This window comes from Hermetia illucens, chromosome 3, assembly GCF_905115235.1.
Source record: "Hermetia illucens chromosome 3, iHerIll2.2.curated.20191125, whole genome shotgun sequence".
Lineage (NCBI taxonomy): Eukaryota > Metazoa > Arthropoda > Insecta > Diptera > Stratiomyidae > Hermetia > Hermetia illucens.
The window spans coordinates 15,007,981-15,033,499 of record NC_051851.1 but is presented as its reverse complement, the minus strand read 5'-3'; the positions used below and the strand labels follow the sequence as shown (position 1 = coordinate 15,033,499).

Sequence of the window (25,519 nt, the reverse complement as noted above, 5' to 3'; positions counted from 1 at the left end):
TCTGTGAGCGATACCATGACCGTCTGTTTGTGGATAAAATCCGGCTCAATAGGTTACGGTGGGCGGGTCAATTGATCCTTATGGATGAGCATAATCCAGCCCGGAAAGTCTATAAGGGTAATATCTATGGTAGAAAAAGAACACGAATCAGTACCTCCCTGAGATGGAACGAAGGCGTAGGTCAGGACATCAGACAGCTTTTAGGGATATTGAATTGTTGGACCTCGGCTAAAACCGGGGTGTCTGGAGTCCCTTATTAAGGCAGGTCTAGACCAAATACCAGCTGTTGGCCCGTTGAAGGACTATAAACGAAAAAGTCGCAGACAACGCGGTTAAGTTGTCATAGAAAAAAATATCAACTTGTTTATTTAATTAGAAGTTGGACAAATATCGCAGCCAAAGAAAAATTAGCCGAAAGTCAATTTGTTGGTAAAGTTTGATATAATCCACGAAACTCACACAACACAGTTTAGCCCGAAATAAATCTTTCTTACATTGGGAGGATGTTCACTCACTCCAGTGTTAGATTTCATACTATTTACAACATAAGTATTATTCGATTTTGAACTATTTAGAAGGAAAACCGTAGTCCAACGTTATGGATATTTTAGCAAATCCTCAACAGCATTGACGCTTATGGCATCGGAAAATTTAAGGTTAAATACCTATTTGTCAGGTATTGTAATCACATCACAAAACGTTTCATTTTTTCACTGCAATGACAAACACATCGTTTCACCGGGCGTCGGCAATTTCAGGGCTGTAAACCCAAATACCGAACACGAAAATCACTCAAACAATATCTATTCACTGCCATCTTCCCTCCGCTGCGGAGTTTTGTACACTTCATACTTCAGATAAGTGTCAAATATGAATATTTCGTACTAGATTATAAACTAGTCTAGGCCGCTCATTGCTCAAAAGTTGTTGCCGCCATTTTACCATCTACGAGTTTCTACTACATACTCTACTCGCTTCTAAATTTATTGGCGTTTTATTTTATTTCCCCGCGTTCCTTTTAGATAAAATGTCAAGTTGATGCGGATGTTTGAAGGGTGATGTGTTTTCTGGTGAACAATTCTAAATTTGTGATTGTTGGAAAGTCGTAAGGAGTGAGATATTGTGGAAAGTTTAGTGAATATTCAGTGAGAGTGGAAAAACTGTGCGAAATAGCTTTCCTAAGGCCGAGACAGTGATATGTTTTCCTTTTGAATTTTGGGGTTTTTGATACTTTGTACAATGGACGATCAGCGGTAAGTGGTCAATTTTTTTGGTATCGTTCCAATATAGCATGGTGTTGATGACTGTTATAGAAAGTAAACAAAGCGAGGAGGATTTCAAACAAGTTCCTGATATTAGCAAGTTGTTTTTACTATGTTCGGCGTATCATTTATGATTACATGAAGTCATGTATTCCAGACCATTTGCCATGCAGCAACTAGTCGGGATTTTGTAAAATTTTGGTGATTATATTCCGGCAATGTGGTTGCTTGGGAGCAGAAACGTCCCTCCAAAAGAATTAAATAATTTTGCCTCATAATATTACCTAGCAAGACCCTTAAGAATAGCCAGGACGGACGAGATTTTTACCATATTAGTCCTTCCCATTTACGCTTCACCCATCTTTGACGAGATTTGACACCGACGAACATATTTGACATCAAGAGATGAAGCTCCAAAATCGATTTTTTGGTTGGCTTCAATTTTGGGTAGTTCCCTCATCCCACAGACGAGTTGTGCCGAAGTGAAATAATAGAATTTTCAAAGGGAATTGTATTTACTGACATTATGGGTGTATTTGAAGCCAATATTTCGTATGTTTTGACCAAATTGATGATGGTCGTTATGGATTTGGCGGTATGGTGCAGTGGATATGGTAGATTGTAACCCGCGGTTGAATTTGAAGCGGAGCTCCCTCGTTCAAAACCCAAAACCAAGCGTAAACCCACTAAGTTCAACTTTCGCAAACCCAATTTTGACAGTCTGAACCCAGCTTTAGCATCTTTCAATTGGGTACATATACTAAGCAACTCATCTTGTGATCAAGCTCTAACCACCTTTTACAATATCCTGCCCGAGCTCCTCTTCTGTTATGACCCTTCTGCCCCTCCCTGCCATTCGCCTGAAACATCGCTGCGGAAGAAATTTCGGAATTCTAAGAATGACGCCAATCTCGCTCACTTTAAGGCTATACGCTCATTTGTGAAGTCAATGTTCAGGAAAGCGTGTTAGAAATACTTATTGAGCGTCGAAGCCACCCTTGTCTGCGATAACTTAAAACACTTTTGGTCTCACGCTCGCAATTCTCTCCCTTCTATCAGTTTCGCTGACTCCACTGCCAACTCCTCACAGCAATCCTACGACATTCTCTGCACTTACTTCCCTTCAGTGTTTTCCCCCTCGAGCCCTCCACCCTCTACACCTCTCATAACTGCAGACTGCTCCGAATTTCTGGCCATTCCTCTCCTTACGCATTCCTTGGTTGAGTTCCTCATTGGTAATTTTGACCCCAATGTCGAACCTGGCCCCGATGCATTTCCTAACCTCTTCCTCTTTAACTGTAGAAAACACATTTCTCTCTCCATGAGTATAATCTACAACAAAAGTGTAGATGAATGCTACTTTTCCCGTCTCTGGAAAGAAGCCCTTATCACTCCTATCCTCATGAGCGGAAACCCTTCTCTTGCTGTGAACTACCGCTCCATTTCTCTTCTCTCTTCTTGCTCCAAAGTCCTGGAAAGATACATCAAGGGGTGGTTGACCGCGCACTTCGGTCACCTCATTGTCAAAGAGCAGCATGGTTTCGTGAAACATAGATCGACGGCTTCAAACCTTTGTTGCTAAATGCTTTAATTTCACGACAGGAGGTACATGCTATTTATACCGATTTCTCCAAACTCTTTGATACCGTTGACCATAACATTCTCTTCTCCAAACTTTTGTTTGCAAAACAAAACCTTATTAAAATCGGTTCAAAGGCTGTCTGTCTGTCTTTCACACGCACTTTTCTCAGAAACGGCTATACCGATTGACACGAGATTTGGTGAGAAGGTGGGAACTGTTGACCCCACATTTGACATTTAGGGGCGGTCCCTATACATGTAAAAAGTTAGTGTAAAATTTTTTTTCACCGAATATAGTCATGTGGAGTATCAAATGAAAGGTCTCCATTAGTACTTTTCAAATCCGGTCTTAGTTTTGAAATTTCTTGAAAAAGCGGGGAGTGGGAGGGTGGGAAAGTTTTGATTTCTTTAACGGAGCCATTCTCAGAAACCACCCAACAGAAAAATCTGAAAAAAATTATTAAGCTGCCTCGATATGGTGCCCAGGCCTCAAAATACTCTCCATATCGATATCTGTTCAAATTAAGTTAATAATAGTATATTACCATGTTTTTGGGGAAATTGAGTAAAACCCACTTTAAGTTTATTTCAGAGTTATAAAATTTGGTAGTAGTATAAAACATAATATGAAGCATATTATCCCTAACATAACATAATATGAAGCATATTATCCTATCCCTAACATAACAGCATAACGGACTACGTACAAATGGGGTAGTTCTACACTCAAATGTACTCACAGAAGAAGCAAACAAAACCTTTCATACCTGAAGCGTCCAGCTTCCGGTATCCCGACTTGTTTATCAATGACCTCGCCTCCATCCTCATCTGCCCGTATTTGCTTTACGCAGACGACCTTAAATTATTTGCCTCTGTTTCGTCTCCGCTGGACTATGCTCTCTTACAGTTCAACATTGATAATTTAGTCCGTTGGTGTTCGGCGAACAAGCTATCACTTTCTTTTCTTCAGCCTTTGTGCCGTTCACAAGCGGGGTCGGTTCGTCAAAGAACACCAGTTGCGGAACGCCACTTCGTTCAAGTTGCACTAATGCTTGAAGCAATTTCATAACGCAGTTCTCCATTGGCTGATAGCGTTGAACAGAGGTATTTAAATCGCTCAGTTCTGGGCATATCACTGCCGCTGACAGTGATTGTTCCTGCTTCATGGGGATCGATTGTCAAAAATTCAGTTTTGTTTAGATTCAATCTAAGACCGTGTTGCATGAGGCGATCATTCCATTTTTGGACAAGTTGGTCGAGATCTTTGTTGCTATTAGATGCTAGGAAAACATTATCTGCATAAAGCAGTGTAAAGGACGTTGTGCGTTGGATGCCCCGTGTGACGGTGTCCATAACAAGAACAAAGAGGATTGGTGAGGAGGCGCTTCCTTGATGAACACCAACAGAGACGAGAAGCGGTTTCGATACACCCGTCATACTTCGAACTTTACTTTTCGGATCGTGGTAGAGCAATTGAACCCAACGGACGAGTTCTTCTGGCACTAAGTATTGTCCTAAAGCATACCAGATGAGTTTGTGTGGAACACGGTGAAAGGCTTTCTCCAGATCCAGAAATGCAATGTAAAGAGGGTGATGCTTCTCACAGGGTTTCTCCATGAGTAACCGCGCAGCGTGTATTGCGTCAGTAGTTCCGCAGTTTTTGATAAATCCGGCTTATTCATGGTTATTTGAACAATTTCGCGAATACGGTTGTCAAGAATGCGTTCAAAGATCTTCATGGTATGGGAAAGTAACCGGATCGGACGGTAATTTGAACATTCTGCTGGGCTACCTTTCTTTTTCCATATTGGAACAGTGGTACTTTCTTGCCAGTCAGATGGTGTTCTTCCTTCCTGAATAACTCTGTTAAAGAATTCACTGAGCCACAGTGTTGGGTCTCAGCTCTTCGCTTTCCAGAGCTCAGATGCGATGTCGTCAGGTCCTGTGGCTTCCCCCGATTTCATTTGTTTTATTGCCTCCTCGACTTCAGTTGCGCTGACTGGTGGAACTGCTCCAAATGTCGGCAATGATTGTGGAAGTGGAGGATGAGCAAACTCTTCAGTTAAAATCTGCTCGAAGTATTCTCCCCATCTATCCGTTGCGGCTCGACGGTTGGTAAGCAAAGTACCGTTTTTGTCATTAACACAACAGGAGTGTTCGATATCCTGTGTGCGTTCATCACGGCTTTTAGCAAGTCGATACAGATCTCTCTCGCCATCCCGAGTGTCCAGTTTATCGTAAAGATTTTTGAAATGGTTCGCTCGGGTGACAGCGACCGCTTTCTTTGCTTCCCGGTTGGCATTCCTATAAATTTGCCAATTAGCAGGTGTTTTATCGTATAAGTGAGACCGTTTCTTCTTTCTTCTCACCAAATCACCACCATTTAATGCGCGGGGGCCAGTGCGGTCCTTTATCGGTGACTTAATTCGCAGGACGGCAATCAACGGCCGATGTTGAGGTGCGATGGTCTCATAGGGAACGACTTTACAATCAGTGACAGTGGTAAAATGGCGCCTTATGAGAATATAGTCGATTTGCGTGTTATTGTTCCCACTATAAACTTAGGACTTAGGACCCCCTTCATTCCTAAAACGAATGAGACAATCGTTTGATGAACCATGTATTCATAAGTATAAGGTCATGGGTGTCCGCAAAATCGATTATACGCTCGCCACCTTCATTGCGCGCTCCGAACCCTTTTCCCCCATGGCACCTGTTACCGTCTGCCTTTTCACCCATATGACCATTAAGGTCGCCGGCAATGATTATGTAATCGTCAGCAGGCACGTGACAAGTCTTTTCATCGAGAAGTTGCCAGAAGGTATCTTTCTCGGCATCAGGTCGACCTGTCTGTGGTGCATACGCGGTGAAGAAGTGAATAGTGCGATCAGCTGATATAATGGTGAGCTTCATCAGCCGATCATCAAATCGTTCGACTTCTTTAATGGCATCACCGAAACCCTCTGAGATGGCAATGCCAACACCATATTGAGTGTGTGGGTTACCAAAATAGAGAAGTTTGTAGCCATTTTTACCGCGCTTGAACGCATTGAACGCTAAGTTCAATGTCGCAGCTTTTGGCACCAGACCATCGGGTTTCTTGCAGAGCGCAGATGTCAATGCACCTTTTCCGAAGGGCTCTTGCGAGTTCCCCCGTCTTTCCAGTTAGGGTACCAACATTTAGCTTGCAGACACGTATTTGTTTTGTGCGTTGTGTGCGGACTAACTTGCTTACGTCCTGACGCCGTCCATGCGTCAAGAACCCTTGCCCATTTCTCGACAGGACCGGGGCCCGTCCTGCCGCGCCGACTGAGGTGGACGCCCTAGCATTTCTCCAAGGCTTGTGACTCAATCCGATCATCATGTTTGTAACGACATTCTATGCATTTTCTTGGTCGACCTGTAGCGGGGCCTGTCAACAAGTGAGATCAGGTAGGATTTAGCATAGTAGAATAACTCCAACTATACTCTATTTATCTTTTTCCCTGATCTCACCATTTTATTTTTTTGCTTTACTGAGGATAGTACAGAGTACGTTGCCTCAAATCCTCCTCCTTTACCTGGGCTTGGGACCAGCATACTATGTTAATAGCATGGCGGAGTTCCGACTTTACCTCAATTCAGCCCTCCTTAACACTCCTCTATTTCCTTCAATAAACTGCAGTGCGCCTACCGCTAACGCCGCGAAACAACTTCAAACCATGACATTTCCGCCACCATGTTTAATGTTCACATTGACATTTTTCTCATTAAATTCAGTGTTTGATTTTCGCCAGACTTTTCTCAGCTCTATGGATGGTGAGCACCTAGTTTCGAAGATCATTGTTCACTCTTTTTGAAAACTGGCGAGTTCTTGTACTCCCGCGTATGTAGTCAAAGGTTAAGTGAATAATGCTCATGACTGATGTGTGTGTGTGTTTGTGTTTGAGGTGGGGGAGAGGCAAAGACTCTGAGCACTCAGACTTTAGTAGTCCATTGTATTCGATTCCCCCGTCTAACGTAATATTCCGGATTCATCTATGTATCGCAGGATTTCCGTTAGTGGATGTTATGCTACCCGCTGCAGTTGAATCAGATCAACACCAAAAATCTGATGTCTGATGCGTCCGTAAGCGGAGCACTCACATAGAAAATGTTCCGTGGATTTCGCTTACTCATTACAGGATGGACACCTATCATCTTGGATAATTCCTATTCTGAACATATGCCCAGCTAGTGAATTATGGCCAGTCAGAATGCCCACAATACTTCTGCAAGTCTTCCTGTTTTTCGACAGGATAAACTTTGCAGTGTGTTTGTTTGGTTCTGACACGAAGAGTTTGGTCTTTCTAGTAGCATTAAGGCTTCGCCACCTGTCATTATGGGAAGTTTGTTCCCAGTTTTTGATAGCAGCATCAGCCAGTGCTACCGACATCTCCATTGCTGGTAAGGAATCCGAGATTTAATTTCCCTCTACACCACAATGACCAGGCAACCAGAGTAAATCCACCGTATGAAGTGTAGAAACAGAATTCAATCGGTTTCTACATTCCTGAACGATTTTTGAAGTGATCAAAGTACTACTCAACGCCCTCAATGCAGCTTGATTATCGCTACAGTTTGCGATGCCGACCGTTGTGTATTGTCCCAAAGGAAAAGCCCACTTCTCGTTTTTATTCGGGAGGTAAACTCCTGCTCCAGAACCATTTTCTGTCTTTGAGTCATCGGTGTAGAAGACGCCAGTATACCCTGACACGCATTCTTCTGGTTCGTTCTAGTTTTCTCTCCGTTTCAAGATAGAAGATATGACTTCTACCAAATAGATGTATGGGGATCTGGAAATCGGAAGGCATTGCGAAAACTACATTCAGTTCTCCCAATGACTCTTCCAATGCTTTGTGTCCCCCTTGCTTGCTTGCTTGAATGTGTATTGGCAGATTTTGCTCGCATAGTAGTGAGTTGATCAGCATACTCCACAGAAGTGGCGGTAGCACACCTCCTTGAGGACAGCCTTTCGCCCCTTCCGTTGTTAAGTAGCGATTAACATCCACGCCAGCACACAACAATCTCTGCGTTAGAATAGCGTAGATCCACTTTATTAGAGTTTCGTGAAAGTACCGTCGGGTTTTCTAAGAGAGTCCAACTTGGCCGACTCATCCCTTTTAAGGACTCTGCATAGCCTTGAAGTCTCTCTTTCGCCTTCCAGTTCCTCACAGTATGCTATAAAGGAGTCTCGTTTCGAACACCTAAAGAGCCTCTTATATTCACGCTGTGAGTTCCTGAAATTTAACCAGCCTTCGTTCTTATTATTTTTGCAAGCACGGTTCAGAAGTCGTCTGGTTGATTTCCTGAGTTTTTGCAGTTCCCGGTTCCACCAAGGAACCGTTTTACTGCTTTGGTCTCGGGAAATAGGACAAGCCTCTTCATAGCACTCTAAAAGTGTGCAGTTCAGAGTTTTCAATTCATCTTCCCGCGCCAAAGGAGTCCTTAGCCGCTTAGGGAACTGTACTTTATTGCCAAGAAGTTCATTGAACTTTCTGCAATCCGTTTTCCTAGGGTTCCATCTTTGTACTGCAAACCGTTCGCCCGCAATAGTTAGATTGAATTCTAGGTATCGGTGATCTGACAGTGAGACCTCGTCTAGCACTCTCCAGTGTGTAATTAACTCTAACAACTTTGAAGTGCAGATTGTTAGGTCAATTACTTTACATCTTCTTGGTCTCACGAACTTAGGGGCGCACCCTACGTTCGCGGGGAGGGTACAAAGAATCATAGAGTAAGTAGGCAGAGGCAACTATAACGTTTCTCCTTTTACCATTAACCTGGTATTGTAAGTTGACCGCAACAAGGTCCTGGGAACAGAATTGTCTCAGCATGGTTGCTTCTAACAATTTTGACATCAGAACGCAGGCCCTCGGTCTCGAGGATCTTTCATCGAAGAAAATCCTTGTCCCCTTGACTGATCCAACACCACAGATTCTGTTAAAACGAACCCATGGCTCTTGAACCAGAAATATATAAGGACAGTCATGCAACTTTGCCAGCTTTGCCGCCAGTAGATAGGAAGAAGCTTTGGCATGCTGCAGGTTGATTTGACTAACTCTTATATTTGTAGCCATAAGTGCAGTCTAATATGAAAACCGCCGCCAACTGCTGCTGTTGCGTTCAGTGTGGTTTTCACCGGGGTTACCAGCTTGTCCTCACTTTCCAACGAAAGTTCCACTTTCTTGCTTCTAAATTTTCTGGATATCGCCACAGTTGGTGGTGTAGCAACGTGCATGTCCTCATTCCCAAGAAACATCACCTTTCTCGCAGTGCCTTCCGTTTTCGTCGGCTAGAAGCCCTGCCAGGTTCACGGAGCCCGGGTTGCATGCATCTATTTTCATATAGCGGCGTTAGACCAGTTGCATCCACATTACCAGCTTCCCTTTCTTTCGTTTTTCTGGGTACTGGCGGAGGAGAAGGTTTTGACAGGCAAGCCTGCAGTCCCTTTTCCTTTGCGGCAGAAATTTCCTTTGGCCGAACCTTCCTCCCCCGTATTTTAAAAGAGTTAGCTAACAGTGTCACCAATCGACCGGCCGTAGTTAGATTTCCAGTTTCTCTCATTCATGGAGTTGGCGTACTATCCGTTTCGGCTGATCATCGTTTTGGCCATTATGAGGGCTATTTCGCGTCGAATGTTGTTTTTGAGTTGAGCTAGAGTCCTTGGGTTGTTGATGTATAACCTTGGATTTGAGATAGCACCACAGAAAAAAGTCTGGTGGCGTCAAATCTGGTGGTCTCGGTGGCCATGGAAAATCACCATTTTTGGATATCAACCTTCCGGGGAACAATGGGTTCAAAAAATCGATTGTAGCGCGTGAAGTGTGGCAAGTTGCTCCATCCTGCTGAAACCAGAAGCCTTCCATGTCATTGTCTTCGATTATTGGCATGACAAAATCACGAATCATGGGCCGATAACGCTCGCCACAGAGGCTCCGTCATTTTCATTCCGCACCACGCAGTCACTTTTTGATCGAAGAGAGGCTGTTCTTCAATTAATTGAAGATTTTCAGTAGTGTAGAAGTGACAGTTTTGCTTATTTACGCCTCCATTTAGCTGAAAATGGGCCTCGTCTAGCATGATGATTTTTCGCCAAAAGTCTGGTTCATTGCGAACAATTTCGACGGCCCATTTGACATAATCAATTTTGTATGGAAACATTTTTAAATCGATGCCAATTATGCATCTGAGTGTGGTTCTTGTAATACCTAACTCCTGGGAGCAGTGATAACTCGATGTTCTCGGAGTCTACTCAATACTGGCTCGTACGGCTTCAATATTTTCATCGGAACGTCTTGTACTTTGTCTGGATGCGCGACTGGTATTGCTGAGACTACCGTGGTCAATAAATTTTGCGTATAAACGCTGCAAAGTGCTTTTAGATGGAGCACTTTTCACTTTATTTTTTTTACGAAATGCACGTTCAGTTAGCACAATTGAGAGCTTATTTTGAATGTAAAGTTGAATTATTTCAGCGCGTTATTTTGGAGTGTACAGTTTCATGCTATAAATTGTCTTGGAATGACGCTTCAAACGCGGTATGTCATTAGTTAATGTGACATTCCTGGCAAAAGTTACAGGGTTGCCAGATGGACTCACATTGAATGGGCTACCCTGTAGATTCTTATAAACATGCACATGAATGCTGAAATCTAGTAAATAGGGATATTATTCGCTGCTGATGAATTTCTTCCGTTGTTGTTCAGTTCCGATCCAAGAATAGTATAGTTTGATACTATTCAAATGAAGTTTATAACAGACAATTTGGTACAAGAAAGTATGGAAGGATAAAGTAGAAGAGTAGCTTTTTGTTTGAAGAAGGGCTCATGTGTATATAAGTTTAACTTTTCAGGGGCTGCATTAGAGATTAAATGAATATATCTAGTTTTTCTTAGAATTTTTACACATACTGTAAGATCCAATTACTAGTTTTTAATTTTTTTTTATATAAATTTATTTAATAAGTTGATAAGTTTGGTACAAACCAATATGTTGTTAGATTATTTCCAATAAATAATGATAATGCAACTTTGCCTTGATTGTATTTATTCAATTGAAAAATTCTAGTCATTTGCCTAGCATAGATACTCAGAATGAGATCAAGAAAATATAAATAATATTATAAAATCACCCTTCTAGGCGACTTCTACTTTACAAACAGTGCACGTGGTAACGTTCTTTTAAACTACCGAGGACATTTGTACACATTAAATCGTAGAATAAAGAATACGTACTACTGGGAATGTATAAAACGTCGAGTTAAAGATGTTAAATGCCAATCACGTGTCATTACATTGAATAATTCAATAAAAAACTCTCGAGGAGTTCATAATCATTTATAATTTATTGTTTAATTTATTTAGTACAATGTGTTCAGTGTAGTTGAAGTGATTATTTCGTAAGCCCAAACTAGAATCCACATGATTTGAGGATGAGTTTGTTATGGTTGAATAGTATAAATTGTTCCTTAAGATATGTTTAGTTATGATTTAATGCTGATCTCTGTTCCGAGATTTTGTATAGGAAAAGTAAAGAACGATTTTTATAAACAATTCTCACGGAAGTTAAGTGTTTTATTAATTCAAAAGACAAATTATATTCGAATTGAATTCGCTTTAAAACTGCAACCATAGTAGTTTATAGTATGATTCTTTCTCTACTCTTTGATTCTAGGCTTAGGCGTTTGGATGGAAACTAAATACAATTTTATGCCCAATCGACGTGGTGGTCTTAATTTAATCCACAATGGATATCTGTATACAGCCGAAAGAAAGTATCATAGCACGGTGAATTGGGTGTGCAATAAGAATAGTAATTTAAATTTAAAATGTCCGGCTCGTTGCATAACAGCCGGTCATAATTCAATAAAATTAAGTCGAAAAACTCATAACCATGAACCAGTCATCAAGGAAAACTATGACTATCAGCATTATTATGATAATGCCTACGATTACTATAAGTAGTCGTTAAAGACTATTCGAAACTAGTTGAGTGATTAGTGATTATTGTATACAAGTAATCATTAAAGACTACTTGAAACTAATCGAGTGATTATTGTATGATGTACGTAATATGTAAATACATTAGTTTTTAAATTTTTATAAATTATAGAAATATTATTTTTTGATGAGGAAAATTGATAAAATATTGTATTGTAAATATATAGACCACAGTTACTTAACATGCTCTTGTTGACAAGCAGGTATAGTTGCCAATATTCAATATAAGATAAATGTTTTTATATTGAATGGATTAAAGATTAATTCTAACCCTAAAAAAATACCTTTTTCTGAGTTCATATCATAATACTTTTATTTTGTTCTGTTCGGTTTTTATTTCCACTAACCAGCTTGTACCGATTTCATTCTATCATTTAGAAGAAAACATCCGCCCTTGTGTTTGGTTGAATAATGTTACGTACTCAATAGTGCGAAACGATAGAGGAGGGGAAAATCTGATCTTCGATGGAAAGACGTATCGAAAGGAAGCTGCATTCAAAACATCAATCAATTGGATTTGTTGTCATCCAAAGTGTAATGCTCGCTGTATCACACGATCGGACGATTTTATAAAGTTCAATAAAACTCCCCATAACCACGGGAGCTCGGCATGAAAAAAAGAACTAACGAAAAGAACCAGAGTCGATAGGAATACCTGAATCCTGAAAAATAAAGGTTCTTGAAAGCAAGTTTGTAAATAAAAATGAATATAGGCAGAAATATTTCAGTTAGCCATTTTGCATCTATCAATTGTTCAGAATATAATCCTAAAACGTTGCACTCGTGTCGTAGTTTTATTTTATTGCCGTTATAACACTGATATCCTTTTTACAGACAATTTCCACATTTTTTTTCTTATCTCGTTTTAGAAATGTATTTTAAAATGTCAGATTTTAAAAATGTTCGAAGACAAATCCTAGTTAATGGCTATCGTTTTGTTATTGGATCACAATCGAAATCAACATATTATCTGAAATGTGCACAATTTCGCAATCGATGCCGAGCAAGAGCAACTAAGCGAAAGGATTCCAATCGAGTGTTTGTTACATACTCAATTCATAATCATAATGTAGGTTCATAGATAGAAGAATAGTTTATTTTAGGGATTATTTTATATTCAAATTTAATCGGTTAAGGTATTCCATTTTTTTAAAAATTGCCAATGCAGCATTTAAGTTGTGTAAATATAGATGAAATAATGGTAATTATAGGAAGAAAATAATGGCACATGACCAATTTGTATTAATTGAATTCGAGATGTTTGAAGGAGGGAGAGCAAGAGGTATATTCCACGGTATATGGTGCAAGGATGAGTTTGCTAGGTTATGTGTTAGAAACTGGAGCGTTGAAAGTGAAGAGCATTGACAGAACTAATTGAAAGTATGTGACTTGCGATTTCGTCCAGGGCAGAGGCAACTCATCAGACGCTGCCTCACCTCTGCCCTAGCAGCGGCGTGACTGAAGTGGTTGCAAGTTGGTATAATAATAACCGTTGGCGCAACAATCCATATTGGATCAGGGTCTTGAAGTGTGTTAGAACACTTTATTCAAGATCGTAAGGGTACACTACAATACAGTGTAGGAGACAATGTGGTCAGAATTGCGCTCGCCCGAGATTATTATCCTGATTTGACTCAGGTACTCATTCACAACTGAGTCGACTGTTATCCGACGTCAAACCACGATACAAATCCCACTGTCACCAACGAGATTTGAATCGCTACCTTCCGTACGACAACCTTGTGCTCTAACCACTCAGCTCTCTCTTATATTCTTGTCGTGTTTTTGAATTAATATAAAGGAACAAACACCAGCTTGTAACCACTTCGGTCACGCTGCTCCCAGGGCAGAGATGAGGCAGCATCTGATGAGTTGTCTCTACCCTGTACGAAACCGCAAGTCATCTATTTTGCAACTTAGGTGCTTGCCCAAGGATGAAGATTCCGTGAACCACAACCGAGAAAACATGTTGCTTTCCAATTGGTCCGGTCCGCCATTAAGTGGATGGCGGACTTAGAAATCCCTCGATTCTTAAACAAAATTTTAATTGAATGTATTGGTTGACAGCGAAGAGTTTAACACCTCTCATTCAATAGTTGAATGATGATCTAAAAAACGCCCTTCTACGCAGCACGAATTTTGGTGAATATTTTACAATTTCCAGTAGTTTTAGTTCTTTATCTTTAAACTGAAGCTACGGAACTGCTACAGTGAAAAACGTACATAGGGATTGCTCATACGAATCAGAAATCTAGGGTCTAAGTCCAGCATTAAAAAGCATAAAATTTCCAATTTCATGCTTTCATACATCCGTTTGACGACGTAGCGGACAAGTTAATTTAGTGTCAGCCGCTCGATCTCGTTGCCAACGGTTCGAATTTCGCGTGATCAATGGCTGTCAGCATTCGCCTTTAAGTGTGATGACAATGCATGAAGTGCGATGATGGTGAAACTGACGGCCAATCGCATCGAAAATCAAATAAGAGATGAAAATAACATGAAATGGGAGAACTTCTGACACGTGTCTTTATGGATATTGATTGCTTTTTTACTACTATATTTTTTCCATAGTACTAAATGTGAATTTACACCACTAACGCCTGTGGTGTATTTAGGGATTTTACTTTTTTCGCTGTTAGTTCCTTGTGAGTCAATGTGGCAATAATTGAAATTAGAATATCGCATTTACTATTATACATTGGACTCTGGATACATAACTAACTGTTGTGTAGGCGTCTTCCAATAAGGGAAACACGTTTCATATTTTTTAAGCATCAAAAAAACCTTCGTTTATTCGTTTTTTTTGCAGCAGTTGATTTTAGGCTCAAAATTGCAATACCATTAGAATGAAAAATAGTTCAACTGGCGGTTTTGTTCAACACCACAGGCATACTCATCAGTTGTTATCGTCTCGTTGTGGTGCGAGCAGCACGACCGCAGTCAGTCGTTGAGTAACTTATACACTTGTATAATTCTCTGAGTGTAATTACGCGGTATTTCTAGCAATTAATTATTTGTAATAATAAAAACTTATTTTCCTATTAGTTAGTGTTGATTTATATTCTGCAAATTCCGATATTTCTGGAACCACTTGTTCCCTTCATCAGTGCTAACAAGTCCTGGATTTGCAACCACTGGTTCCCTTCATCAGTGCTAAAACCACTTGTTCTCTTCATCAATGCTAAAAAATCCAGGACTTGTTAGCACTGATGAAGGGAGCAAGTGGTTCCCGAAATATCGGTGTTCGCAAAATATAAATCAACACTAGCGAATAGGAAAACAATTTTTTCTTTTTTGAGAATTGTGGGGTCCTAAGTCCGCACTAACTTGATGCCGGACCGAATCAAATGGGGAGCAACTTACTCCCTCTTTTTTTGGTCCACGGACCCCTCATTTAGGGGTTAGCACTCAAACTTTAAAAAAATGCCAGGCGATGATGGCTTTACGGTTTCTTACCAGGGCAGAGACAAATTAGACGCTACCTCACCTCTGCCCTGGAAGCAGCGTGGCCGAAGTGGCTCGCAGATGTTGAGTGCTCCTTTATATACTTCGCAGACTACGAATTATTGTGAGCGCAAATCCGCCAATTCTATTGGGCAGAGCTGAAAATATTTTTTTTTAGAATTGTGGGGTCCTAAGTCCGCATCAACTTGATGAGGTGAGGTAGCGTCTGACGATTTGCCTCTGCCCTGGTAAGAAACCGTAAAGCCATCATCGCCTTACATTTTTTAGGGAAAATTTGTTTTTATTATTTCAAACTTGTATAATTGATGGCACACAGGAGCGGGAGCACCTAATGAGTATCCCTGTCGTGCAGAATGAACCCATCAGTTCGAATATCTTTTGTTTAGTGTTGATTCACATCCGATTTTTAGAGAGTTAACCCGAATTAAAGGAATTGAGGTCATCTATCTGGTAATTTTAGTCCTGGGCTCGGAATATACAAGGTAGCCGCACCTGCTCACCTATTCCCGTCGTGTTGGACGAAATTGTCAGTCCATTCCATTCCTTCGGCTGTTGAACATTGCCTTGCTGGGGATATATTCTTGGGTTTTAGGGTTGGTACTCACCAGCCTTGTTGAAAAAGTAAACTCTCTATTACTCGGGAGAAACAGCTACGGAAGCATCGTTCTTGTCTAAAATCTAACTTTTACGCTGTCATTTTTGCTTTATAAACGCCTTTTGTTGCCTTGCGAACTTTTCGCCAACGTCGCTCGTTATTACGTTGCCAATATTTAAGGTACAAATGATGTCTCGCAATGGAGAAGAAATTATCACGAAATCACGATACTTTCCCACATTTCGAGCCAAATGATTTTCTTCATTCTAAATCGTCCATGCGGAAAGTACGTTCAACATTTCCTTGATATAATTTCCAATTACAACTTATTGACGCAATTTTATTTCAGATTTCTATCGACGCTATCATTCTTCGCATCAATCATCAGAAGGAGTTGTGTATATGACTTCAAAGCGTGGGACAAAATTAGTTGTATTTAAAGGTAACACATATACTCCGAATCAAAAAAGCTATCCTGGACAGAGAAGTCGCGATTGGAAATGTACATTGTATTATAGGCAACATTGTCGAGCACGAATCATGACGAGAGTTGATGCTTTCGGTTATGAGTATGTTGATGAGAAATCGGCGCAACATTCACATCCACCCATATTTAAGTGATGAACTGTTATAGGTAGCATCCTAGATTTACTGTAAATGGAAAAGGAGAAATTATTGGATGAATGTCGGATAGGATATTTTAGTTTATTTGTTTTTTTTTTACTTATTTTTTAAGGAATAATAAAGATAAGCTTAGTTTGTAACTAATTTCAGTTATTATTGGTGACTGATAAAATCTGTTTTTCGTTGTATCCTTCACTCTACTAGACATTTTTGGCCTGATGAATAAGTAATTTTCTCAAGGGCAAGCAAGCCATTTGTTGCTGCAAACAGCACATATCAAATGCGCTAAAAATGGAAAGAAATCCTTTGAATATGTTCTGGGGAGTAACACAATCACTAATCTGGTACTCCTTTTACTTGTTCAAAGAGACACGACCGAAAACCAGCTAATAAGTGAATGAAGCAATATTTCCAAGGTTTATGATTGATAGACAAAAGATGAAGACATATTTCATCCATGAAAGTTGATTGCGATTGACCAATCCAGTGGCTTTTGTAATTATGCAGCGTGTAATTGTGTAGACATGCAGAATTGAAGACTTCTTGGTATAAACTGAGTCCGTGTTTGAAAGCCTTTTGGTTTGCGGTCATTCGATTAGCACATGCTGTTCGATTCATTTATTTTGTGTCTTCTATGAGAGAAAAGTAATTTTAGAAATGTCGACTCATTTTTTCGCATCCACGCCGATAGCCTGCTTCAGAAAAAAACTCATTTGGGGATGAGGTAGGAGCGCGCCCACTGGGAGCGACACGACAATTTTGCTAACACCTCCTGAGAACGACACGATAAATTGATTAACATCCGCTGGGAACGACATGACAGAATTTTCTCTGGTGTATTTGCAAGGTATACATTTTGATACTATCATTAACGTACGCCTGGTGTCTCCGGCTGCTTTAGACAACAGACGGACAAATGTCTGTTTGCTTCAGACATCAGACAAAATCTTTTTCGGCATTAGGCCAATCAGTGTTTGTGTCTGTCTCAGATTACACAAACAAATTTCTGTGCCGGGGTTAGATAAATGTCTGCTTCATACAGTCTGTTTCAGACATTTTTCTGAATGTAGCTTAGACATCATACCGACATGTCTGTTTGACGCAGACTTAGATATTTGTTTGACTAATGTCGGTTTGATGTCTGGCACACGCAAACATTCGTCTAAAGCACAAACATATCTTGTCTGAAATGGACATTTGTCTGATGTAAACACATGTCGGTCTGATGTCTGATGTCGGCTCAATCTGACAATTCCTTAGTGCTGTCAATTATCCAAGATATTTGTCTGACAAATGTCTCTCTGATACCTGAGACAGACACCGGCGTTTGTCTGATGCCGAAAAAGATTTCGTCTGAATCAGACATTTGTCAGATGTAAACATTCGTCTGCCTGATGTCAGAAGCAGGCACACACATTTGCCTGACACAAGCGTCATTTATACGAGACAGACATTTGTTTGATTCGGACACAGACATTTGTTTGTCTGATGCCTGAAGCGCATGTTTCACATATTTGTCTATCTATTGTCTAAGGCAGCCATAAGTTGATAATAGTGTCTTTAATATGTATACCTTGCAAATACATTAGGGAATATATTGTCGTGTCGTTCCCAAGAGGCATTAGCCAATCTGTCGTGTCGTGCCCAAGTCTAAGGCTGTAAAGGTTCATTTTGTTTTCAGATTATCAGTAGATTCTGTTGTTGCTGTTATATGTAGAAGAAGCATTTGAAAAATGTGGAAAACATCCGGATCATTATGCAGGATTCTGCGGGAAAAACATTCGCTATATGAGAGGAAATGGTCAATATGCTCGACACTATCAATAACTTTGTTATATTCGTCTATTACTTCGGACTTCTTTGAATATTTACTCCTTTATTAGTGGTACCAGAAACTTTCATAATATAGTGAGGAGACCATCAAAACCATCTCTTATCTCGCTATTCCGCCCCGGAGATCTTTTTATCGGTAAAGTCCTAGACTATTTTCCCCTTATTTCCTATATAACTGTTTCGACTTGATATGTTCCGAGAAACACGGAATAAACACTGCTGGAAGAATTGCCTTTGTTATCCGGGGGTTTTTGTGGAGGATCAAAGTCGAATACAAAAGAGAGCTCTTGAGCCTACATCGGTATTCTCGCCTCAATATTACCAAAAAAAAAATTAAAAAGAAAAATCAGGGAAAGTAAACGTCTAGAAACCAAAAAATCTCGAAAGATTCTGGCGTGAACAAAAAAAAATTTGCTTAGTTTATTGTTGATTTAGAAATATATTATAAAACCGACAAAACCTTATTTTTGTCGGCATTTTATTAATAAATATGAATTTAGGATTTTCGTTTATTTCATCGAAGACCTAGTGGAATCAAATATTGCTTCAAAAAAGAACGAAAAACTTGCCTGATGGTTTCATGCAGGGCAGAGGCAACTCATCAGACGCTGCCTCACCTCTGCCCTGGGAACAGCGTGACCGAAACTAATAACATATGGTAATCGCTCCACTTAAATATAATTGCAAACACGTAATGGGTACGAAATATATTCAAGTGAAATCCGTTTTAAGTCCAGACCTAAACCAGGCCGAAGTAAATTTTTTGTTGAAGATGCGGGGAGTTCTGAGTCCGCATCCACTTGGGAAGCAACTTACTTCCTCTTTTGTAGTCCATGGAGTCCTCTTTTTTGGGTTAAACACCCAAGTTTCCAAAAAAGCACGAAAAAGTTGACTGACGGTTTCGGAAGAGTCCATGGACTACAAAAGAGGAAGTAAGTTGCTTCCCAAGTAGTCCGGTACGTCACCAAGTGAGTGCGGACTTAGGACTCCCAGCATCCTCAACAATAAATATTGCTTGTTTTTTCGAAACAAATTTCCAATACATCGTGGCATATTTATCCCTACACTTTTTAAGAGGGAATGTTCAAAATATTGGTCCTACGAAACGACTTCTTTTATAAGACTGCGGTCTTGATTACATAGAGCGATTTATTTGGACCTCTTTTTTAGGGTAGAGTTTTTTGATAGTTCGTAGGTGACTCGTGCCAAATTGTCCGGTAAATTTCATTTAGTATTCCTTGACAAATCATCATGGAAAGACTGGCACCGTAACGAAGTCTCCAAATGTTTTTAATTGAATTTAAAGAAAAAGGTCTAAAGCACCAGTCGTGACATGAAAACAACGTGATGCATACCCAAAACTTAGCAAGAACCTTGTTTTGTTAAGTCAAATTTTTTCACTTATTGTTTTTGAGCAAAACTAGTAAAGAAAGTCCATTGAGATGGTGGAGATCTCTGCCCTGGGAGCAGCGTAACCGAGGCGACTCGCAGGTGTTGTACGCTCCCTTTTTATAATTCGTATAACACAACAAGGATACGAATTATATTCAGCGTAATTCCTCCCATAGTTCGGACCAAAACTAGGCCGCAGCTGGACAATTTCTTTTTAGGGATTGAGGAGTCCTGAGTCTGCATCCATTTATGGAGAGCAATTTGCTCCCACTCTTTATGGTCCACGGACTTCTCTTTCTGGGTTAACATCCAAAGTTCAAAAATGAAAAGAGCGAGGAAGACGGCTACAGTTTCTTACCAGAGCAGAGGCAACTCGTCAGACGCTGCCTCACCTAACCTGGTCCACTTGATGTCGGGGATGCGGACTTAGGACTCCTCAATTCAGTTTCAACTCAACAATCCTCGTAGGGGATGAGAAGTTTATGCTGGGGAAAAGGGGCAGCACTCTTCAATCTTGGTGAGGCAACGTCTGACGATTTGCCTCTGCTCTGGTAAGAAACCGTAGCCGTCTTCTTCCCTCTTTTCAAGTTATTATGCTCTCAAAACTCCTTGAAAGTGATCAACAAACTAACGTAAAAATGAACTTTTGTTTGACGATTGGAGCGATTTAGGACATCATATTGACAATACGAATACAGTAGAATTCCAATAATTCGTATCGTCAAGGGGCTGACGATTTGGAACGAAATATTCGGATTACCAATTGTCGGGAGTTCAAAATAAAGAAAATTAACTCTATGGACCGGCAAATTTGTACGAATGAGCCGGAAATACGAATTATTGATGTACTAATTATTGGGATTCCACTGTATTAAGATTTCTTGACTTAAACACAATATTTAACTGTGTTTCGCATATTCCAGCAATTTTTTTAGAAAGCATATTGTGAAAAGTTTAAATCAACGTTTTTTTCATGTAAAATCTTTCGACTTGTTCAATTCCCTCCCATTTTTACTAATATTTATCCCCTATTTTTCAGGTTATATTGAAGAAATGCCAATAACAGATTATCAATATGTTGTCGAACGGAAATCTGATATTGTTCTCGATAATGAACAATTAAATTTTATACGTGGCCAGCGTGGAAACTATCTGTTAGTATTTAATGGATTTACTTTTGCAAAAAATAATGTAGTTGGTAGTACGACATATTGGTGTTGTCGTTGTAGACAAGTTGGCAAAGCAGCATGTCGTGCTCGTATAACAACCATACAAAAAATGAATGGATTGCATAAGATTATTGTTACTAAACCATTTCATAACCACGCACCATCGCCTAGAATGTTGAAACGTTTCAAGAAATTTGATATTGTTCAATAATAAAATAATGAATTAGTGATAATTTGTTTCATTTAGGGTACAAATATATTGGATTGGTTGAGCTATTGTTTTTTTTTACTCCAATAATAATAAACTTTTATTTGCAGCATCGAAAATTCTGTACAAATTTTCGTTGGGTTTTCAAAAATATCTGGTATAGTTACTTAGAGCAAGCAACACTTGAGGTGTTAACATTAAACAAAAATGAGACATTTGATGATTGTCATCTGGTGAAACTTTTGAAGGTAAATTTTGTCACTGGAACCTACTGCTCTGAATTACATAATTTCAGAAAGTAGCTTATGAGCTCAGCCTCTATGACCACGACAATAAAATTCGTAAACAAATTTTATGGGTCTTACTTTCTTTTTGTTTTATTTTGGATGGAAGGCCCCCGGAGCCCAGACATTTGGTGACGAATTGGACCAATTAGGAAGAATATGTCTCCTACTCTTCTGTCCATGAGCCCTTCATTTTGGGCAACGTATCCATGTGACGGTTTTGTCCCAACTGGAGGCAATTCATCAGATGTTGTCTCACGTCAGCACTAGGGTATAAAAAAGCAAAGATTGCACTCCATAGATAGAAATTTATGAATTTGTTTTATTATAATGAACAATTGATTTATATTTAAGGCGGTCAGCTCGGTCGACGGTTGGCAACTAACTAACCAGGCGCTTGATTAACTCCGCTTTTAGTAAACTGTAGGAGGCCGTTTTGACAATGCCTGCCACCAGGAGGATGGTCTCCTCATCCAAGCCTACAATGGCGTAGTTGAACTTGCTCGCGTCCGCTGTGATTCCAGACATCTGGAATTGCGGCTCCAGATGGACGAACCACAGCTCCGAGTTCCTTCGCCAAAAAATGGGAACGCGCACAGCGAGGGCGGTCACTTGAGGGTCCGATGGGCCTGCCGCGTCTTTATTGTCCAGAGACATGACAATAGCTAAGTTAAAACGATGCGAGATGAGTCGAGGACGCGGCTGGACCGAATTTGAACAGACCCTAATTCCCTAACTTGACGATGGCAGACCGCACCCGAAAATGCTCGTACGAAAGAAGAAAAAAAATCACACTTCAGCAAAATGAGAGAATTGCAACCACAGATGCACTCCGGAGCGGACGCTTGAACAGCAGACCAAAAATAAAAAAAACGACCCACGAGAACGGAATTCCAACGGCGAATTTAAAAAATATCGTCGCAGTCTCTTTCACAATGAAAATTTTTAAATTGTCGGGGTCACCAATGATCGGACCAGTTTCCAATTGTGCTGCGAGAAACTCCGGTTGACCCACATCCAGGTAGCAAATACTAGTCGAAATGCTGGTAGGGCTGTAAACAAGACTCCGTCTTCGTCGCCTGGCAATCAACTTTCTCCCGTCAGCAGTCTTTTTTTTCATTTTATCCTTTTCGACCAGCCAAGGCGGCGCAAAAAGTTGATTAGCAATCACGAAGAAATGGCTGGCGTACACTCAGACAAGCCAAAAATTCCTTCTTTCCACACGTTGCAAGTTCATTCTTTACTCAAATTGTTTACTTATAAATTCGTCACCTTTTATACTTTTTATAGCGTCACTACTTTAGGCTTTCTTTGGCAGGAAATATCTTCAGACTTTTTCACAAAGGGACAGAAGAACCTCCCGTCAGACAATTTTACGTTTTTTTTGCCTTTAGGAATATGCTCTTCTGCCGGAGCCACCACTTTAACGAAAAGTTTCTATCCGTTCTATTTTTGTATAAAAAAAGCAAAGATTGCACTCCATAGATAGAAATTTAAGAATATGTTTTATTATAATGAATAATTGATTTATATTTAAGGCGACCAGCTCGGTCGACGGTTGGCCACTAACTTTTTCACCGTTGGATTTCCCATCTCGTGGCGAGTTCTAATACGCCACGGAGAGTACTGATGGTGGCATCTATCTGTCGCATTAACAACATTCGAAATAAATTTCGAATATTGTTAACCCTCCTGCGTCACAAAGGCATTAGTTATATCCTTATATACATTCGTGACATGATTGCGAATTATATTGGGAGAAAATCGCCTGATTAAAGCCTAAACTTGACAAAGTAAAAATAATTTTGTTTTCGGATTCGGCTCGTCATTAAGAGGAGGCGGAATCAGTTCTCCCTCAATCTAAACACAAAATTATATTTGGTTCGTTGTTTTATTTTTGCGTTATTATATTGGTTGGTCAATGGGAAATCAAAAATGTTCCTTTTTGGTAGAGGCGCTTTTGGCGCTGCTCGTCCCAAGCCTCCCAAGAGGGATTGACTACCATTCGTGCGTGGTGCTTATAAAAGTATATAAAAATAAAGAATATTAAAGTACTACGTTCTTGCGTAGTATACAAGTTGGCAGATCAGCATCTGAGCCTCGGATCACAACAATAAATGAAACGAATGGATTGCATAAAATGATTACCACGATCGTTAAAATGTTAACCGATTAAGGAGATATAATGTTATTTAATTAAAATAAGATTAGGATCAATAATAAATTGTTTTACTGAAAGCATAAATATACGGACTCCGTTGCACCTTTGTCGTTTTCATTATTGATTATGTTGAATCCCATTTACAATTGTATCTATTAAGTATCTATTAATCAAAAGCAATAAAACATTCATCAGTCAAAAGCGCAGTTTTTTTTCAGCACCATCTTGCCCAAACCATGCAAATGTGATGCTGAATTAATACAACAATCACGTTGATAGCGGTCAAAATCCTTCATATTCCTGGTACATGACTACTTGATGCCGATGATTTCATCAAACAAGATGTTTGGGCCATTAGGTCTGTTGCACCTTGCGAGGTCTATGGCCCTCAGGTCAATCTATCCACGTGTAAAGAAATTTTTCGTTTTTTTAACTCGCAACATAGATTACTACCCAGTGATTAGAACCGTAGCCCTAAATTCCGAGCCTGAAGTGAAAATGCGGTCCTCCTATTTTTATTAATTGGAGTTTTTATTCCGGGCCTAGAGGTAATCACCTTTTCTTAGATCGGTCAGCGTGCAAAAGCAAAACGAATGAATCACCGTTCGATTTCTATGTTTCATGCAGAAATAAAAGCAGCCAGCTTTTGTCGTCTTTTTTTTTTGGGAATTGTGAGGTCCTAAGTTCGCATCAACTTAATGCCGGACCGGACCTAATGGAGAGCAACTTATTCCCTCTTTTTTTGGCCCACAGGTGCGTCGTTTAGGGCTTAGCACCCAAACTTTAAAAAAATGTCAGGCGATGACGGCTTTACGGTTTCTTATCAGGGTAGAGGCAAATCGTCAGACGCTGCCTCACCTCTGCCCTGGGAGCGAATTATATAAAGGAGCACATAACATCTGCGAGCTGCTTCGGTCACGCTGCTCCCAGGGCAAAGGTGAGGCAGCGTCTGACGATTTACCTCTCCCTGGTAAGAAACCGTAAAGCCGTCATCGCCTGACATTTTGTCGTCTTGTCTGTGTTACCGCCCATCTAAAATGTTAAACCAAAGCGGAGTTTAAAACTCTGCATCAACTGAAACCACATCACGTTTACTCAATTTCACTCAAATTTTCTCATTTCTCTATTTTTCAAAGTATTTCCCACTAACCAATTTCTATTCATTTTAGAGCTTGCTATCTACGCACCAACATCTCGTGGACGTATTCAACTAATTTATGGTGGACAACCGTTTATATTTGAAAAATATTTAAAACTGACAAGTGGCGATGAGAAGAAATACTGGAGATGTAATCAATGGTGGAATCAAAGATGTCGTTCTAGAGTTTATACAATAAACGATGTAGTCGTCCCCTTGAATAAATATCATACGCATGAAGAGATCGTGAAAAGAAAAAAACGTGTAAAGAAATTGAAACCATGCAATTACAAAGAAATGGTAGATGAGATCTCTGAACTTTTCAAAAATGAACCGCACGATTAAGCGTTGGAAATGTATATGATCAGCAAGAATTTAGTTTCAGAAATAATAACGGTACCTTTTTTCATTTAATTTCTTCTTATTTTCCCTCTGATTTGGAATTTTTCTTTTTAATTCGTTAATTTACCTTTCTTTTGTTTCAATCGGCGTTAATGTCAAAACAGATTTTTTTTAAATTCTTTTCTTTGGTTGTAATTTTCTGACATACTAGTGGCAATGTATGCATGAGTACCGAGTTTGTTAGAAACAATTATGTAGATACAAATAAAATTAGCTTTGTTATTTATTCAGGATTTTTAATCCCCTCTTTTAATGGAACCACCAACGCTAAACTCAATTGATTTGCAAACTGGAAATACCAAAATTCGACCCTGATAATCTACATATGACAGAGGCTCTCAGCTTGAGGTAGTTATAATTGCCCAAATCAGGTTCAACTGTTAAT

General features: G+C 39.8%; 2 protein-coding genes across 37 annotated transcripts in view; one reads left to right on the top strand and one right to left on the bottom strand.

Annotated features, from left to right (window-relative positions):
• The window catches only part of LOC119650904 (modifier of mdg4), a 301,775-nt gene that overhangs the window by 170,439 nt on the left and 105,817 nt on the right, over positions 1-25,519 (bottom strand). The gene's annotated exons all lie outside the window — the stretch shown is intronic.
• LOC119650912 lies at positions 729-24,902 on the top strand. 6 transcript variants are annotated; one of them, XM_038054137.1, is made up of 4 exons: positions 729-1,253; positions 16,273-16,365; positions 20,812-20,926; positions 24,764-24,902. In XM_038054137.1, the coding sequence occupies exons 2-4, from the start codon at positions 16,326-16,328 to the stop codon at positions 24,834-24,836; spliced, it is 228 nt and encodes a 75-aa protein (XP_037910065.1). In that variant the 5' UTR covers positions 729-1,253; positions 16,273-16,325; the 3' UTR covers positions 24,837-24,902. The 6 variants fall into 6 exon arrangements, 4 of the variants coding, with proteins under 4 accessions (XP_037910065.1, XP_037910064.1, XP_037910062.1 ...); XM_038054136.1 differs by lacking the exon at positions 24,764-24,902 and adding an exon at positions 21,002-21,213; XM_038054134.1 differs by lacking the exon at positions 24,764-24,902 and adding an exon at positions 20,975-21,213.

Coding starts and splice junctions, on each gene's coding strand:
- LOC119650912 (XM_038054134.1), top strand. CDS start 16,326: ATGACTTCAAAGCGTGGGACAAAATTAGTTGTATTTAAAG. Junction 16,366..20,811: donor AAAATTAGTTGTATTTAAAG/GTAACACATATA, acceptor CCTATTTTTCAG/GTTATATTGAAGAAATGCCA. Junction 20,927..20,974: donor GGCCAGCGTGGAAACTATCT/GTTAGTATTTAA, acceptor TGTAGTTGGTAG/TACGACATATTGGTGTTGTC.